The 17,853-nt window shown below is 43.3% G+C and overlaps 1 protein-coding gene across 1 annotated transcript in view; it reads left to right on the top strand.

The window, feature by feature from the left end:
- The first annotated feature begins 3,288 nt into the window (after positions 1-3,288).
- Positions 3,289-17,853, top strand: part of LOC115077474 (F-box only protein 24-like) — a 39,699-nt gene continuing 25,134 nt past the window's right edge. Inside the window, 1 exon segment of the mRNA XM_029579765.1 lies at positions 3,289-3,509. Coding sequence (XP_029435625.1) covers positions 3,444-3,509 — 66 coding nt within the window. The 5' untranslated portion in view covers positions 3,289-3,443.

Consider the following 17,853-nt stretch of genomic DNA (forward strand, 5'->3'; position numbering starts at 1 on the left):
AGTGTATCACAATATGTATGGATCTCAAAAACCTCAAACATCTTCACCAAGCTCAGCAATTGAATGCAAGACAGACTCACTTATCCTTGTTCTTCATTTGCTTTGACTCCGAACTGTGGTACTGTCCCACGCTTAAGAACCAACAGGCAAACGCTCTCTTCCAGACAGAGGACACGCCAGAACCTCCCAGACATATTATCAATCCCACTAAAATACTTTTGGCTACCACACTAACTGTTCCTCCAGTGAAGACATTTTCCAGACTACATGACAGAGTGCTGAAATGGGCCCATGATTCCCATGTCAAAGGTCATTCTGGATGGGCTTGAACCCTCGAACTGCTTCAGCAATACTACTGTTGGCCCCGAATAAAGCAAGATGTCAAGGCCTATGTGGACTCCTGTCCTACCTACACACAACAAGAGACACTAGCTCCATGGCTGACCCTGGGAGCTGTTACAGCCATTGCCAGCCCCCAGGGAACCCTACAACCACCTGTCTACAGATTTTATCATGGACCGTCCCCTCTCAAACAGCACCACCGTGATCTGGGTTGTCATAAACCAATTCTCTAAGATGGTGCACTTCCTTCCACTATCAGACCTCCTGTCTGTACTAGAATTAGCATGTCTCTTTACTCTTCATGTCTTTCATCTGCATGGCTTGCCAAAGCACATATTGTCGGACCGAGGAGTACAATTTACTGCAAAATACCGACACTCCCTCTGAGGGAAATTTGGCATCATGCTAGACTTCACTACCGCTTATAACCCTTAAGGAAACAGAGAAATAGTGCATACCAACCAGACTCTCAAGTCCTTCCTCCGTTCATACAAATGCCAGGACAATTGAGCCACTCTCTTACCCTGGGCTGAATTTGCTCACAATATCAACATTAACACAGCCTCCGGATCATCTGCCTTTTAACTGGTCTACGGGAAACAATCATTACCCCCTTTGCTTCTACCTGTGACAGTGCTCTCACCAGTGGCCCAAATGACTGCCCAGGAATTGCAAGAACTATGGGCACGAACCAACCTTCTAATTGAGAAAGCCGCTGACAGGGCCAAGAGAATGACGGATGCCCACAGAAGGTCAACTCCACAATTTAAGGTTGGAGTGAGAGTGTGGATAAGCATACGGCATCTACGCTTGTGTGTCCCTTCCATGCGCCTCGCCCTGCACTACATTGGAACTTTCTCGGAACTTAGACAACTGGGGTCCATCACATATCAATTAAGGTTGCCAGCTATGCTAAGAATACACAATGCATGTCACACATCGCTATTTAAACCGCTGACCCTCTAGGGCACCTATTAAGTTCACTTTCCTGCTATTAAGTTCACTTAGAGAATAGCCACTGCCATTAGCAATGGTAACATGGAATAGACTTAGTTTTTGGGTAATTGCCAGGTTCTTATGGCCTGGATTGGCCACTGTTGGAAACAGGATGCTGGGCTTGATGGACCCTTGGTCTGACCCAGTATGGCATTTTCTTATGTTCTCCCGATTCACTTGATGTGACCACCGATGAAGACACAGTATACGAGATTGAAGAAGTCTTGGACTCATGCCATAGGGGCAAGAAAACCGAGTTCCATCTTTCATGGAAGAATTATGGTCCAGAAGAGAACTCTTGGAGGCCAGCCTCTAACATTTTGGATTGTAAACCTTTGAAGGACTTCCACCTATGTCACCCCAGGAAGCCTAGAGTCTCAGGGGAGTGGGCTTAAGAAGGGGGTACTTTTGCATTTGGTGGTTCACAGCTTCTCCCGCGAACTGCTGCATTCACCCTCCGGTCCGGGCCACACTCGAAACTCTCCAACACCGCAGCTTGCAGCAGGACGCTGCCGATGCTTTCCACAGCAGAACACCACCGACGCTCATATAGGCTTCTCCTAGGCATGTGCGCACCCGTCTTGCCCTTTAAAGGGCCCACAGCTGGAAAGTCCCAATGGTGCTCCTTGATGACCTCAGACGGCCTGGCCTAAAAAAGACCCTCCTGTTCTTCACTTTCATGCCTTTGCAACAGGTCTCCCTACTATTCAGTAGAGTGAGTTGCTCCAGCATCCTTGTCTTCAGTTCTTCAATTCTAGCATCTTTGTCTTTTCAGTTCCAGCATCCTTGTCCTCAGTTCTTTAGTTCTTCGTCTCCTGGTTACCCACCTGTTCCTCTCCTCATCCACCTGCCCTGTCTATCTGTCCCTCTTTCTCTTCAGATAGATACCCAGTATTGATCTTGGCCCTTCTTCTGGATACTCCTGACCACCACCTACCACCGACGACTGCCTGTCCCTGTATACTCCTGACCGCTACCTGTCACTGACTATTGCCAGCTACCGGATTTACCTGTCTTACATCATCTCCGACCCAGCGATATCGATCGATCTCTCCACCTCCAGCAGAGGCCCCCACCTAAGACCTGCCAGCCTGGTACCCAAAGGCTCAATCCGAGGTGAACTTGGGCTGGTAAAGACAAATCTCCAGTTGGGCCTCTGCCTCATCCAGCTCCACCTGCTGATGATGGGGACCCGCAGGGTTCCTCCCTAAAAAAAATGTCACCTTGGCTCAAGGGTCCAGTCCACAAACTCAACATTAAGTCCATCTAAGACATTATTCATAAAAGAAAATATTTAACTTAAAACAAGATGGCATGGTAAAGGTCACTGCTGACAGAGAACTCCAAAGGATGGAAACATGAATTATGAGTAATGAGGGCTGCATTTCATAGCCAAATATTCTGTGGGACTTTTAAGATACTGCAGGGCCTGGGATTTATCCCAGGGAATGCCTATGGAAAGAAATAGACACAGACTGAGCCAGTCTTGGTTTCCCTCCCCACTCCATTCCACCTCCGCACTTGTAGCTCCAGTGTTTGTAAGGAAAGAAGGAACTGCAAGTCCCAGAAATATACTGGGTGGTGGTAGGGGGTGGGGTAAAACCATAGAAACATGATGGCATATGATCCATCTATCCTGCCCATCCGTCCAATTTATGTAAGCCCATACAATTCCCATCGTTCCCGCAGAGAAGCATAGAAATAGGGCACCATAAAATGGACATAGTGGCTCAGCCTGTCTCCAGTTGACCTTGGGGCTTTAAGTAACCCTTTACATTTCTTGCAGCAGGGCCTCTTCTTGGAGGGGTTCCCACGTGATGTCACAAAGCCACACAGTTGCATAGTGAGAGATCATGGGCCCCTTTTATGATGTCACAAGGTCACCCCTCATCAGTTGTCATGACGCCCAGATCCTGCAACTCCTCACAGACTGAGCTGGCTAGCAAAGCAGCAGTGGGGGGAGGGGAAATAATTTACCCCTATGGGCAGTGTACTGGAGAGGAGGAGGAGCAGCAGCTGCTGGCAAGTGAGCCATGGCAAGCACTGGACTTGTGGGCTGGATGACTGTGCGTGACTCAAGGAGCAGCAGGGCGCCGTGACACAGTATGGTAAGCAGGAGAGAGAGACTACTGAAAGCCCCTAAACTCTCCAACAGTGAGGAGGCTATCAGAGTAAGTTCAAAAGCCAAATAAACACAAGTAACCTGCATGGTCATTTACAAGAACATATCTATAGCTACCAAGAGCAGGTCAATAGAACTATTCTATAAGTATGAACGGCTTGTGCAAGTTACAAAATAAATAGTTTCTCATGGGGATTTATGGAATCTGCAATCACTTCTAAGCCTGGGAGATAGGCAGCCACCACAGGGTTAAAAGATGCACCAGCAAACCATATGGGCTTGGCAACTTATAGTATATCATACCAGGATGTTTTTTACAGGATGATTTCAGAGCTCCTGTGTTACATGCATTAGTGCTTCATGGGAAAGGAAAGTTTCTGAGAGGTTAAATTATCTCCTGCCATGATCAGTTGTTTCTGATGTACTGCACCTTCAAAGCCGGCCCAGCACTGAATAGCATTACCTCCTGAATATTTGTTATCAGAGAGGACTCAGTGGGGAAACATGCCCCCTTGGAGGCTCTAAAGCAGCCCAGTAGGTGGAATAAATAAAAAATTAAGCAAAAAAAAAAAATCTCCCTAAAGAAAAACATTAAAATAGGGAACAATCTTCAGATTTTCTCTCAAGTGGTCAGCTTTCCAAGATGGCTGCCCTAATGGAACCTCCGCTAGCTTGACTGACAGCTGCTTTTACCAATGTTTTTTTTTTTTCTATTGCTGGATACAGAGATACAGGAAAGAATGAGAGTTAGATTAGATTAAGCAGGTATAAAAAGATATACAGTATACAGACATATAAAACCATGGTTGGGAGAAGGTGTGTGTTCCTACCAACCATTTCCAAAAGCTCCCTTTTGTTTTATACATAAGAGCTACAATATAGTGCTATATGCCCTTTCATCTGACAGGCCTTAACAGAACTGCAGATCTTTCTCAACTAAAGTATCTCTGTATCTAATTATAGAATCCAACAGGACAATACTCAGCCAAATGGGGGAGCAGATAATTTATATGGATTGACCTTTTCGGCTACTTTTTACTAGATATTCAATGGCATTGGTGTGCCACTAAATATATCTGGCTATCAGGAGTTAGTGGGATAACTATATCCTTGGAATGCCTCTAGGTTATCTGGATAACCAGAGACATTCAGAAAGCGGGAATTTTTAAATACCGCCATTTATCCAGCTAAGTCCCGAACTTAGCCAGACAAACAAGCTGTGTATTATTGACCTGTAATTGTCTTTAATAATTGCTATACAAATCATGATGATAATAGCTAGGTGTGGTATCTATCCATATATCTGAGAATCCATTTATAGCATCCCTTCTTTCTTCTCTCTATCCATCTCTTCTTTTTTTTTTTTTTCTCTCTCTACTCTCCCCCCCACTCCTTCTCTCGCCTTCACGTCTTCTTTCTTTTTCATTCTAGTTTTCTCTACATCTGTCATTTTATGGCTTTGCTTTATTGGAAAATCACAAATAAAGTGATGTACTATATCATCCCCATCATTTCATATAAAATTTTAGAATACCCAAGAACATAACATAAGAAATTACCATATTGGGTTAGACTGAGAGCCCATCATCCTATTTCAAACAGTGGCCAAACCAGGTTACAAATATCTGGCAAGTACCCAAATGTAAATGAATTCCATGCTATTAATGCTGGTAATAAGAAGTGGCTATTCCCTAAGTCAACTTGCTTAATAGCAGTTTATGGACTTCTCCATAAACTATGGACTTCTCCATAAACTAAGGCAGCTATGCTAACTGCCTTAACCGCATCCTTTGGCAATAAATTCCAGAGCTTAATTGTGCATTGAATGAAAAATAATGTTCTCTGATTTCTTTTAAATGTGCTATTTGCAAACTTCATGAAGTGCCCCCTAGTCCCTGTATTATCTAAAAGAGTAAAAAATCAATCCACATTTACCTGTTCTAGTCCTCTCAGGTTTTATAGACCTCTATAATATCCCCTCTCTTCGCCAAGCTGACCTCGTTAGCTTTTCCTCACAAGGGCCCCATTCTTTCTCCTTTATCATTTTGGTCACCCTTCTCTGTACATTTCCCACTAGGAGTAATTTGATCAGAATGGTGGTTCTTCCTAAACTCATATCTTTTCCAGCAGCTCCAAGAAAGGCACTTGTGCATCTCAGGGGCCAGATCTCTTCCTTCTTTTGGAACATTAAATATACCACTTTACAGCTCCCCAAAGACAATGGTGGGCTTGAATTATTCAGTCTTTACTATTATTATATCGCAGCCCGCCTCGTATATCTGGGGACATGGATGGGGTAGATACGGTGGCAAGATGGTGCGACTTGAACAAGCTGGAGGACATAAGTCTGGGAGCCCTATTACAGTACACTTCCTGTAATCCAGCAGTGGCGAGAGTGGGCAGAATGGCTTCCATCTTAGTGCACACTTTGCAAATGTGGCGCATTTTTTGAAGGGTTATGAAGAACTGCAGAGGAACGCTATTCCCCAGTTTTGCCTCTGATAGCTAATCCTGAGCTCTCTCAGGTAAATTCACACTCAGTCGATATGTCATTTTGACTTGAGGCTAATCTTCGATTTTTAGGGCAAATCTGAGAGGGCAAGATATTTGAAACATTCCAGCCTTTGCAAGATGAGTTTGGTATTCCAAATCACACCAGATACATTTACTTCCAGCTTAGAGGAGATGCTTTTAGGGACCCCCATGGGGCAAACATTTTGGAGGAAAAAGACAGAGGTGGAGAACATGATTACACGATCCACAGTGACTCCCAAGTTCATCACAAAGCTCTATCGGCTCTTGCTTTTGCTGATGGTGATATAATGGCGATCAAATTACTAGTCCTGGTTTGATTGACAAATGGATTAAAGATCTTGGTATGGATCTAGGTGACACAGACAGGTAGTTGTTCTGGTATTCCATTTCTAAGCTATCCATTTGCAATAACAAACAGGAATTGATATACAGGTTGCGGCACCGTACCTATCACTATCCTTTATTCTATTCTAGATTTAGCGCTTCAAGTCCGCTGTGTTGGCAACAATATGGCACGCAGGGGAGCTATATGCATATGTGGTGTGGATGAGGGGAAGTAGCGAGGTTTGGGGCTGAACATCCAGAGATAAATTTCATTGTGGGGTCCTACGCTCTCTCTCCTAAGATGTGTCTGTTGAATAGTTGGGATGAGCAAGATTTGTCTAATAAGGTCAGAAGGTTGGTGTTCCATCTGTTGCAAGCTGGACAATTAACAATTGCATATTTTTGGAAGACCACACCTATTGGAGAACAAAGATTGTGGAGTTAACCCATTCTAGAACAAATTATATTTGCTTGAAAAAAGTAAGCTTGAGGGAAATGATACTGAATGGGGAAACGTTTGGAAGTGGCATGGCCAGAATTAGAGTAACTTCTGGTTTGTGAGCATTTCTGGGATTGCTACTGCGTTAAATCTCTGCCTCTGTCAACCGAAATGTCATGATACGCTGCTCAGACTTTGTTGGTTAATCCCTTCTTATGTATTATATATGAAGTATTGGCATTCCTTTGATGGCATTGTGCACCTTATGTCTATGACCTGTTTTTGAAAAATAAAAAGTTATATAAAAAAAAAGGACATTCTAACTGCAGTTTTTTGAAGTAAAATATCACAATTTATATTATATTTACATGCACAGCTGTGGTACCAACCAGAAAGCCCTGTAAAAAAGATACTTGGAACCCATGGTAATGCATGCTGGGTGTGGACTTGGCTCACAGAAAGCCACGAGTAAACTGAATTACAATTACAGCATAGAAAACCTCCATATCAAAACAGCACTAACTGCCACCAGTCAAACAGTAACAACCTTACCTATGAAAAGACAATACTGCAAATATTACACCAGATCCTAAAACTCCTCCTATTAGGAAAACAGCATAAGCCAGCTGCTATATATTCCTACTACATAATAGCAGAATATCTTACCTTGCTCACATGCAGACCCTCACTAAATAGAGACTAATGACAGTAACTTTTAAACAGGTGTACAATTGCTGGTTTGCACCTAGGGACGCGGCCATTGTATAACATACGTGTGTATATGAGCACATGTTATAAAATAGGCTGAATGCTCGTGTGCGCGCAATTTTAAGTGGATGTGTGCCTATGAGCGCAAATGCCGCGTCTACCGCATAAGTTGGGGGATTTTTAAAGAAGCGCACCAATGCAATTACCAGTTACCCCAGGTCATTCCCAGTTCACCCAGGCAAGGGATAGGCCTTCCAAACCTCCCTAGTTTAATAGCCTCCCTTTTCCCCTGTTAACCCTGACCTTTAAAACCCCGCTGATCTATTTTTTATTTTTGTTTCATGACCTACAGACCATAGAAGAAGTAAAGTTACACGGTAGGGGACCCCAGTACATGCTTGTATCTGCACGCTGGTTTCAATGTTTAATTCAAAAATGCCCAGACCATGCCCACACCACACCCCCTTTTTGAGAAAATATTTGTGTGCAGGTAGTGGCAGATGCGCGCGAATATGGGTGCCTTTTAAAATCTACTTGGTATGTGCCGGCCCGACCTATACATGTATCTCCCAGTTTTGGTGTGTGCCAGGCATTTAAAATTCACCTTAAAGAGAGCAGGAGAAGATTGGCCTACTGGGGGGATCAGGCATCCCCAAGTGGGCCGGTCACTGTAGTCACATGGTTTCTTCAGCTTCCTGGCCTGCAGCCATAAGAACATAAGAACATGCCATACTGGGTTAGACCAAGGGTCCATCAAGCCCAGCATCCTGTTTCCAACAGTGGCCAATCCATGCCATAAGAACCTGGCAAGTACCCAAAAACTAAGTCAAAGAAAAGAACAGCTATGGCTCGGCGGAGTCGTATTGGAGCCCATCCCACTATGACCAGAAGAGGAACCTGTGGGGCCACATGGAGCCTCCCTCCCAAGAAACAGTGCGGGTGCAGTACCATGAGTATGGTCTCTTCCCACCTCCCCTCCAGCACTGAGGAGCAGCTGGCCATCAGGCAGTGGCCTAAGGCAAGGCCAGAAGAAAGGGGGAGACCTGAGAGTGTGTGTTTGTGTGTATGAGAGAGAGCTTGGGAGTGTGTATGAGACAGCGTGTCTGCATGTGTATGAGAGAGAAAGAGAGAGAGTGAACCTTCATGTGTATGAGAGACTCTGAATGTGTATATGAGAGAGAGAGAGAGGACCTGTATGAGTATGAACGAGCCTTAATGTGAGAGAGAGAGAACATGTGTGTGTATGTGAGAGGGAGAGAGCCTATATGAGAATGAAAGAGCCTTCAGGTGAGTGAGAGCCTGTGTGTGAATGAGAGAGCTTGCATGTGTATGTGTGCAAAAAAGACAGCCTGCATGTGTATGTGAGAGAAAGAGAGTTTGCATGTGTATGTGAGAGAGAGCCTGCATATGTATGAGAGAACCTGCATGTGTATGTGTGAGAGTGTGTATGTGAGAGAATGTATATAAGAGAGAGAGAGAGAGCCTGCATGTGTGTATGAAAGAGCTTGCATGTCTATGTGTGAGAGAGAGCCGATAGGTGTGTGTGTGAGAGAGAAAACTTGCATGCATATGTGAGAGACAGAGCCTGCATGTGTATGAGACCCCGCATGTGTATGTGAGAGAGCCTGTGTGAGTTTGAGAGAGCCAGCATGTATATGTGAGAGACAGCCTGCATGTGAATGAGAGAGCAAGAGCCTACTTATGTATGTGAGAGAGCCTGTGTGCGTGTGAGAGAGCCTGCATGTATATGAGAGAACCTGCATGTGTATGTGTGAGGGAGTCTGCAAGTATGTATGAAAGAGCTTGCATATGTATGTGAGAGACAGAGAGAGCCTGTAAGTGTGTTTGAGAGCCTGCGTGTATATATATCAGAGAAAGTGAGCCTGCATTATGTGTGAGAGACTCTGCATGTGTATGAGAGAAAAAAAGAGAGCCTATATGTGTATGGGAGAGAGAGAGAGAGAGAGCCTTGCATGTGTATGAAATAGTTTGCATGTATATGTGAGAGACAGCCTGCATGTGTATTTATTTAAAATATTTCTAGTCTGCTGATCTACCTTTCTCAGCGGATTACAGCAAAACATATATAAAATCAGACAAAAATATAACATCAAAAGGTAAGACACATGTAAACAGAGGCAGGGGAGCAAGAACAAATAAATTAATACAACACAGTAAGTGCTGCCAGTTGAAGCCTCTGGGAAGGAACTATATTCAGAGAGAAGATGCAAGAGTAAATAGATGTGCCTTTAGCTTTTCTAAGCATAAGCAAGTCTGATTCCACTCTTCTAGTAACTCATTCCATGGGTATGGATTTACAATACTAGAAATGTGTTCTCTGGATTCAACCAGATGTGCCTGCTTTAAAGGGGGGACTAAAAGGTGCTATGAAGATGAGAATAAAGACCGTGTCAGGACAGTATCTACTCTCTGCTGGGTGGGCCGGGACAGCGCCATTAAGTCAGCGTCACGCACAATCACGCGCCGGAATCCAACGACCGCGTAACTTGCTGCTGCTATGGACCATGGGTAAGTAGTAAAACAAAAAAAATCTAGGGTAGTCAGTGGGGTTTTAGGGGTCGGGGCTAGTAGGGTGAAAGGGTGGCAGGTTAGCTAGGAGGTTTAGGAAGTCTTCTCCTTTATGGGGCAAACTGGGAGGGAACAGGGAAATAGGCTCTAATGCGTCGTTGCATGCGTCCACTAAAACTCCCCACTTACACTCGCGAACCGGCAGTCAAGCGCACATGCACGTGTCAATAGAAAATCGTGCACGTGGGTAGTGGATTTTATAACATATGCATATAGACACGCGCGTGTTATAAAAGCAGCGCGTCCATGTGCGCGCGCCAGCAAACGCGCACACATGTGCACCCGCTCGCGGCTCTTAAAATCTACCTTAATGTTAACAACAAAGAATATGCAAACTTTTGAACAGGACCATTTTATTATTTCTTTTATTGCTATGGTTTGTTTAATGATTGTACTATTCTGTGATGCATAACAATTTAATTTGAAACACTTTAAAAATAACAAATGTGTTTTGTCTGATCACTCATGTTTAATACAATGCTACTCATCTTACCAATTCTGCCAGACGTATGTAAACTTATGAGCACAACTGTATTTCAGTTTCTCACTCTCCTCTGGATCCCTCTGCTCCAGTGCAGGTAGGAAGGGGCAGCCAAAAATCTTCCTCCTAGATATCTCAACTTAATGTCCTTTTCCCTTAACCGAAATTAACACCGGAGTTACTCCTCACAACGGGTCTGAGGGCAGGACTTCCCTATCTTTGGGCGTCCTGAACACAGGGTGTCCTGTGCTCCGAATCCAAGAAAGGCCCAGGTGTCAGTGAGGCTCCTATCATGAAAAACTCTAAATACCAAAAACAACCCAGAGGAGTATCCGACCCAGCTAGGGTGTAGACTGGCAGGACCATCCTCCCGACCCTGGTCAGGAATCCAAGGCTGGGTTAGCCTTTTCCCTCTGACTGGGCCTGAAAATGCAACAAAGGCTAAGCACCTACCACCTCCTAACTCTCTAAATATTATACACAACTGCCTCCAGACTCTCAGGAGAGAGCTGTTATAAAGCCTCCTAGGGGGACGGCCATTCTCAGGCCATAGAATGGCAGTGAAAATTAAATAAAATCTCTTCCCAATCAGGGCTGGAGGCAAAGATCTTTTCTTCAAAGCTTCTTGACCGGCCAGATCATCTGGTTGATAGAAGCTATTCAACCTGGAAGAGTAGAGTCCAATCAAAAGAATCCTCCTCACAAGGAGGAAATAACCAGTCTCTTTACAACAGTTCCAACACCCCACCACAACAAAGGTGAAACATTTCTTTTCAAAACCCTCCCTTCTCCAACAAGTAATATACAGAATTTAGAGCAGATTTTTTATAATTTTATTCATTGCCAAGGGCTCATAGTGGTCAGGTGGGGATTATTAATAGCCACCATGGAAGGAAGCAAACACTGATTATACTCAGCAGGAGACCCCAGCACATGACCATACACAACTGCATGCTTCCGAATGCTGTGGTCCAGCTGTAACTCCCTGGTGTGTCGTCCACCTCCTTTGGATAATTTGGATGAGTCATTATAAAACTGCGGTCAGCAGAATTTTTAGAGATCCGTTGATCAACCTCTTCTCGCAGCCACTCCTGGCGATTCAGCTCCACATAATCCATAATGTACATGGGACTAAAGAACAAGGCCAATGGAATATGGCAATTAGCAGCCGAGTAGCCTGGGAGTGGATTAATATAGTAGAGTCCGAAATCTAGTTGAACTCTTAAGCACATCAGCCTCTCTGCTTGGGAGGCATGTAGTAGTTTCCTGGGGTCAGAGCAGGTGCTGGGGACCTCCCAGGATTGGTCTTGAACATCAGACTGGAGGGACTGATCAAATAGTACATTTGGCATCCTCAGGCTGTGGGTAGACAAGGCCACCGATGACTCACTGGGTGCCAGTGTCCAGATAGAGGGTGATCCCTGCAGCCCAGAAGCTGGTGAGCTGCTTACTTCTTGGGAGTTCCCTATGGAGGAAACTCCAGAGCTTGATAAGACTTGGCTCCCCTTCTTTGCCTGGATGCAGTACTCCCTGTATCTCTTGGGCTCTGGAGCATACAGATTTACTTCGGGGGAAACAATATTAATCCACTCCAAGGCTACTTGGCTGCTAATTGCCATATTCCATTGGCCTTGTTCTTTAGCCCCTCTAGAGATTCGGAAACTGGAGGATCCCGCATTGGATGAACAGCCCCTTCCTCAATCTAATTCTCTCAGCCTCATTGTAGGTAAATTTCGCCCCACTCCTCGGGGTCTTACTTGTGTCAGTGGTCTCCTAAAAGGAAGCCTACATCTCTCGAAAGTCTGCTCTTCTCCCAACTTGGTTAATGGTAATGCAGCCTCCACTAAATCCCCCCAATCGGGTTGACTCAGCCTCGATGGATGTTTTTCAGGTTCAACCACAGATGGTGCAGAAAGGCCAATGGTCTGGAAGGCCGATGGTCTGGTAGGCCTCAGTTGCCTCTATTGGTGGTGACTCATCTTCCACTCAATGGAACTGCAGGTCTTGCGGTCACTCCCAAGAAAAAATACCAATTGGGGTTAGTAGGCCCACACTCAGCAGGGTGAAAAGAAAAATAGCTCCTTAATCTTCAAGAGCCAACTCAAAATGACCAAGCTGACTCTACCTTTAACTCCACCTTATGCCCTTGGGATAGCCAATCACAGTCAACTCTTTGGAGAGATTGAAAAGAGAATAGAAATTCCCATTATGATGTTACTAGTCCTGATGGTAAGGGACCTAGGGCCATCTAGTGGCTAACTGAAGGGTCAGCCACATATTGGTTTACCTGTCAATAAAAAAAGAGCCCTATAGGTGTTGCAGAATTCCGCTGCAAGGTTAGTAAATGACAAACAAAGACAAGAAATTATTACTCCAGTATTAAGTAAGCTATTGGCTTCCTGTAAAATATATTATTAAATTTAAAGTTCTAACTTTAGTTTTTAAAACATTAAAATTAGAACCATATTATCTCAGGGCTCCGTTAAACATTTATAAACCTGATCATGAGTTAAGATCAACTTGAAAATCTTTGTTGGCAATCCCTCCTCTTAAGGATATACACTTTGTACAAACTAAAAGACGAGCTTTCTTTTCAGTAGGTCTAGATCTTTGGAATGCTCTTCCTGATGAGTTATGAGATCTGAGTGATACTGCTCATTTCCAAAAGCAGCTGAAAACTTTGAGGGATTTGGATAAATTGGTATTCTAATACAGTATGTATGTAGCAAAGATGTTTTATGTTATTTTCTGTTATTATATGTCATGTTATTATTGCTTGTCTTAATGTTTTTATGATGTCACGACTTTGTAATTTGTCTAGCACAATTTTTTTTTCGCTATAGGTGGAAGATAAATGTTTAAATAAATAAATCATAATAGTAGAGCCCTACTAATAAAAGAACAAATATTTTAAATCAACTGATGAATAAAATAACACCCAATAATTAAAAACTCAAATACACATTTTTTTCCAATTAATTAATTTTTTAAATTTATAAAATAATTAGAAAGAGCAGACCCATCCAACAGCACCCAATAATTAAAACAAATAAGGATTTTTTTTTTTTTTAAATCTCTTACGCTTCATACCTTGGAACATTTGATTTCTAGATGCCCTGAGATTATCTTGGATTAACAGGTGCAGGATTGTTGTGCACAATCTTTCTCCTTTCACCCACACACGCCCCTCTCTCTTGTTCACACATACACACGCTCACTCTCTCTCACACACACACATGCTCACATACAATTGTAGGCACACTCTCTCTCTCTCACACACACACAAACTCTCTCTCTTTCTCACTTTTCCCCCCTCTAGAGACACATGCAGCAGCCTCCTGCTTCAGCTGTTGGGACACTTTTGATTTTTTCTGGCCGGGGGGGGGGGGGGGGGGGCCCACGACGCTACTCTTCCTCCTGCTCCTGGCCATATGCTGGCCCTGCAGATCTTCCTGCTGCTGCTCCCGAGATCGTGGGCAGGCCATGCAACTCTTCATCCTGCTGCTCCCAGCTGATCTCCACAGCTCTTCCTCCTGCTATTCCCAAAGCTGTGAGCAGGCCCTGTGGCTCTTCTTTGCTTCTCCCAAGGCTGCAGGAAGGCCCTGCAGATCTTCTCCCTACTGGGTGAGCCTGCGGCTCTTTCCTCTGCTGCTCCTGAGGCTGGGCAGGCCTGCAGCTCTTTTCTCTGCTGCTTCTAATGCTGGGCGGGCCCCTGGCTCTTTCTCCTGTTGCTCCTGAGACTGGGTAGATGACCTGTTGGTTCACTCTTCATATTGTGATATGCAGGTAGCGTGCGCCTACTGTTCCTGAAGGGGAGGGCGGGCTGCATTTCCTCCTCCCATGCTACACTACTTCTGCTTCCGTCTCACGTGGGCAGAAAGAAGGAAATGTTATGGCCTGCACCGGCCCCAGAACAGTGTCTCTCTGGCCCAGCAGAGGCTGGTGGTGCATGGCACACCATTTTTCTCAGTTGGTGGTGGCCTGTGCCCACTGTGCACCATGGACACTACGCCCCCTGCCCCTGTATTTATTTATTTACTTACTTATAACAATTTCTGTCCCACCTCACTGTGGGCTCTGTTCTAGGCGCATTCCGAAAGCATTAGAGATAATGTATATTAATTGTATATTCTACTTAATTAATTGTATATTAATTATTGTATATTAATTATATAATTATATAATTATATAAGTATATTAATTATAATTGTATATTAATTATTGTATACTTAATTAATTGTATATTAACTTAGTTAATTGTATATTCTACTTAGTTCATTGTAAACCGAATTGATTTGATTTGTATCAAGAAATTCGGTATATAAAAGCCTTAATAAATAAAATAAAAAAAATAATAAAACTAGACATAAAGCAAATAAAACAATAAATCACTATCTAAATTAAAACAGCAAATACAATAAGCAAAGTAAGCAGACACTGATCAGTAAATAGGGCAACATCGTAAGGGAACTAAAAGGAAACAACCAGGACAGTTAATCGTCAGGGGCAAAGATTTCAGAGAAGGAGTGCATTTTCAAAAGCTTCCTAAAACATTTGTAAACATTGGTCTTACGCATTGCCAGAGGAAGTCTATGCCATAAACTAGGAGGCGCCAAAGAAAAAGCATGGTGGCAAGCTTCCTTTAATCGGAATTTATTCACATTAGGATCAATAAGCAGGAACAAGTTCCCGGACCGTGTTGCTCTTGCAGGGTGATACCACTTTAACTGTTCAGCGAGATACTGTGGTTTCTCCTCCTGACGTGCTGGAAAAGTTAAACTGAAGGCCTTTTAAACTTTAAGAACATAAGAAATTGCCATGCTGGGTCAGACCGAGGGTCCATCAAGCCCAGCATCCTGTTTCCAACAGAGGCCAAACCAGGCCACAAGAACCTGGCAATTATCCAAACACTAAGAAGATCCCATGCTACTGATGCAATTAATAGCAGTGGCTATTCCATTTCTCTGTTCTATGGGGAGCCTTCAAAAGAGGTGTGAAGCGATCACGGGTAGAACAGGCAGAGACCAAACGGGCAGTAGCGTTCTGAAGCGATTGTACGGGGGGGTCACATGACATTTAGGAAGGCCTAAAGAAAGGCCTTGATGATAACGGAGGACCAACAAAACAAAAGCCTGGACGACGGGTATAAAATCCTCCCGTTCCAGTATGTACGTGAGACAATGCAGCTTCCGTTATTTGAAGCAGCCATTTTTTTTTTTTAATTTACAGCTAATTGCAGCCGAGCTGGAAACTTAAGAGAACAATCAAAACAGAAGCCGAGATTGCGTATGGTGTCTAAAAAAAAAAAAAGGCAGCAGAGCTCCATCCATTGACAAAGGAGGGTGAAATCCAAACTGCTTCACTTTTGCACAAATTGAATAAAAGGCCATGTGACTCATCCGATGTTTAATAGTGGTTCAGGGTGTGTTGCATCCAAAGATAAGTTTCTGAAACATCGCTAGCAACCGAAGAACGCAAGTGTAAATCATCAGCGGACATCTTAAAGGAAATCCCCAAATCTTATAAGAGCAACCAGATATGAAACTGCATGCTCAGAAACTGGTCAGATCAGGACATTGCAAACTTTGGGTACTGAGAATATTAAAGTTATTTTTGGACTTTAATGATTTCCTCTTAGATTTGCAAACCCTCATCTTTTGGGGGGGGATTGACTACTGTAATTCCCAGCTATTAGGAGTCTCTGCAAAGACAATCAGGCCCTTGCAACTACTACAAAATTCGGCAGCTAGGTTTTTAACTGGTATACGGAAACATGATCGCATCACTCAAGTCATGGTAAATTACATTGGCTTCCAGTGTACTTTAGGGTACAGTACAAAGTCTTAATATTGATTTTAAAAATTATTTATAACACTGCTACTGTCTGGTTGGGCGCAAGCCTGCACCTTTACACTCCAGAGCGTTGCTTAAGATCCCCCAACCGGGGCCTGTTAGCCGTTCCCACAATTCAGCGGGCCCACTTAGGGGAGCTGCAGGAACAATCAATACCTGGAGCTGGGCCATGCCAGAACAGCTCCAAATGATTGAGGATGGAAAAACCTTTAAGAAAGGTTTAAAGACATGACTTTTAGTAGGGCTGCTTTTGAAGATGTAGAGCCTAGTACGTTGATAGGTTAAAAAAAACCTAATGAACTGGTTAATGCATCAGAATAAGAAAGGATGAAATTTTGTGCAATTTGTTTGTCTCGTATTAGGAGTTTAAGATTGAAATATGTGTTTCATTGTGAATCACCACAATCAAGTGGAATGTGCGTCACAGAATTAATTTTAAAATAAATAAATAATGAGATACCCTGTGGGTTTTGAAAAAAAAAATCCCCCCGGGCTGATATTTTCCTGCAATCCGCTCCTGAAAGAGACCATAAAGTATAAATAGACATATGCAAACCAAAACTGAACTGGAAACCTCAGCAAGCCAGAACTTGTGGTTAGAGTGCAATGGTCAGAAGCCCTGAAACTGCCCAAGGAGGAGTGGATCATGTCGGGCACATAAGGCTGCTCTTGTGTTCTTTCCCATTGGGTCTTTGCCTCTGTTGGAGCTACTGAGATTTTCTTAAACGGTTCTGTTCTGGTTACAAGTTTACACGTCTTTCAACGTCTTCATTTAACGGCTGCTTTTCATGTACTTTCAGACCCTTTTCCCTTCAGTGGATACTAAACCATTTGTTCTATGAGGGACCACTGGACCACTTGATGAAATCCGCAGCTGTCGCGTGGCTGATATAAAATCCTTGACTGAATGGAGCTTGAAATCTTTTGGACTTAGGATCTCCTGAGTTCAGATAGGGATTTTTTTTTTTTTTGTAAGGCGATTTTAAAGTGTTGGCTGTTACTTGCATGTAAGTGCTGTCTGATGTTTATATGCGTTGTGTGTTTTTGTTGAACGTTTATGGTATGTATGAATTGACTATAGTCTGATGATGAATTATTGAAATTTAAGTGTATTTAAAATGAAAGCATTTACAGCTCAGTAATTGAAAGTATAATTATATGTTATATAAATGGTATTCTAAGTTTTGTATTAAATAGAAAAATAGAAACATGGCAGCAGAAAAAGACCATATGGACTATCCAGTCTGTCATCCATCCAATTAATTTAGCATTATAATTCTCATCATGTCCTTAGAGATCCCCTGTATTTATCCCATGCTTTCTTTAATTCATCTACTGGTTTTGTCTCCGCCAATTCCATTGGAGGCTATTCCACACATCCACCACCCTGTCTGTAAAGAAATATTTCCCAAGATTACTCATGAGTCTACCCCTTTTCAACCTCATCGCATGACCCCTCATTCT

Source organism: Rhinatrema bivittatum, chromosome 16, assembly GCF_901001135.1.
Source record: "Rhinatrema bivittatum chromosome 16, aRhiBiv1.1, whole genome shotgun sequence".
Taxonomy (NCBI): domain Eukaryota; kingdom Metazoa; phylum Chordata; class Amphibia; order Gymnophiona; family Rhinatrematidae; genus Rhinatrema; species Rhinatrema bivittatum.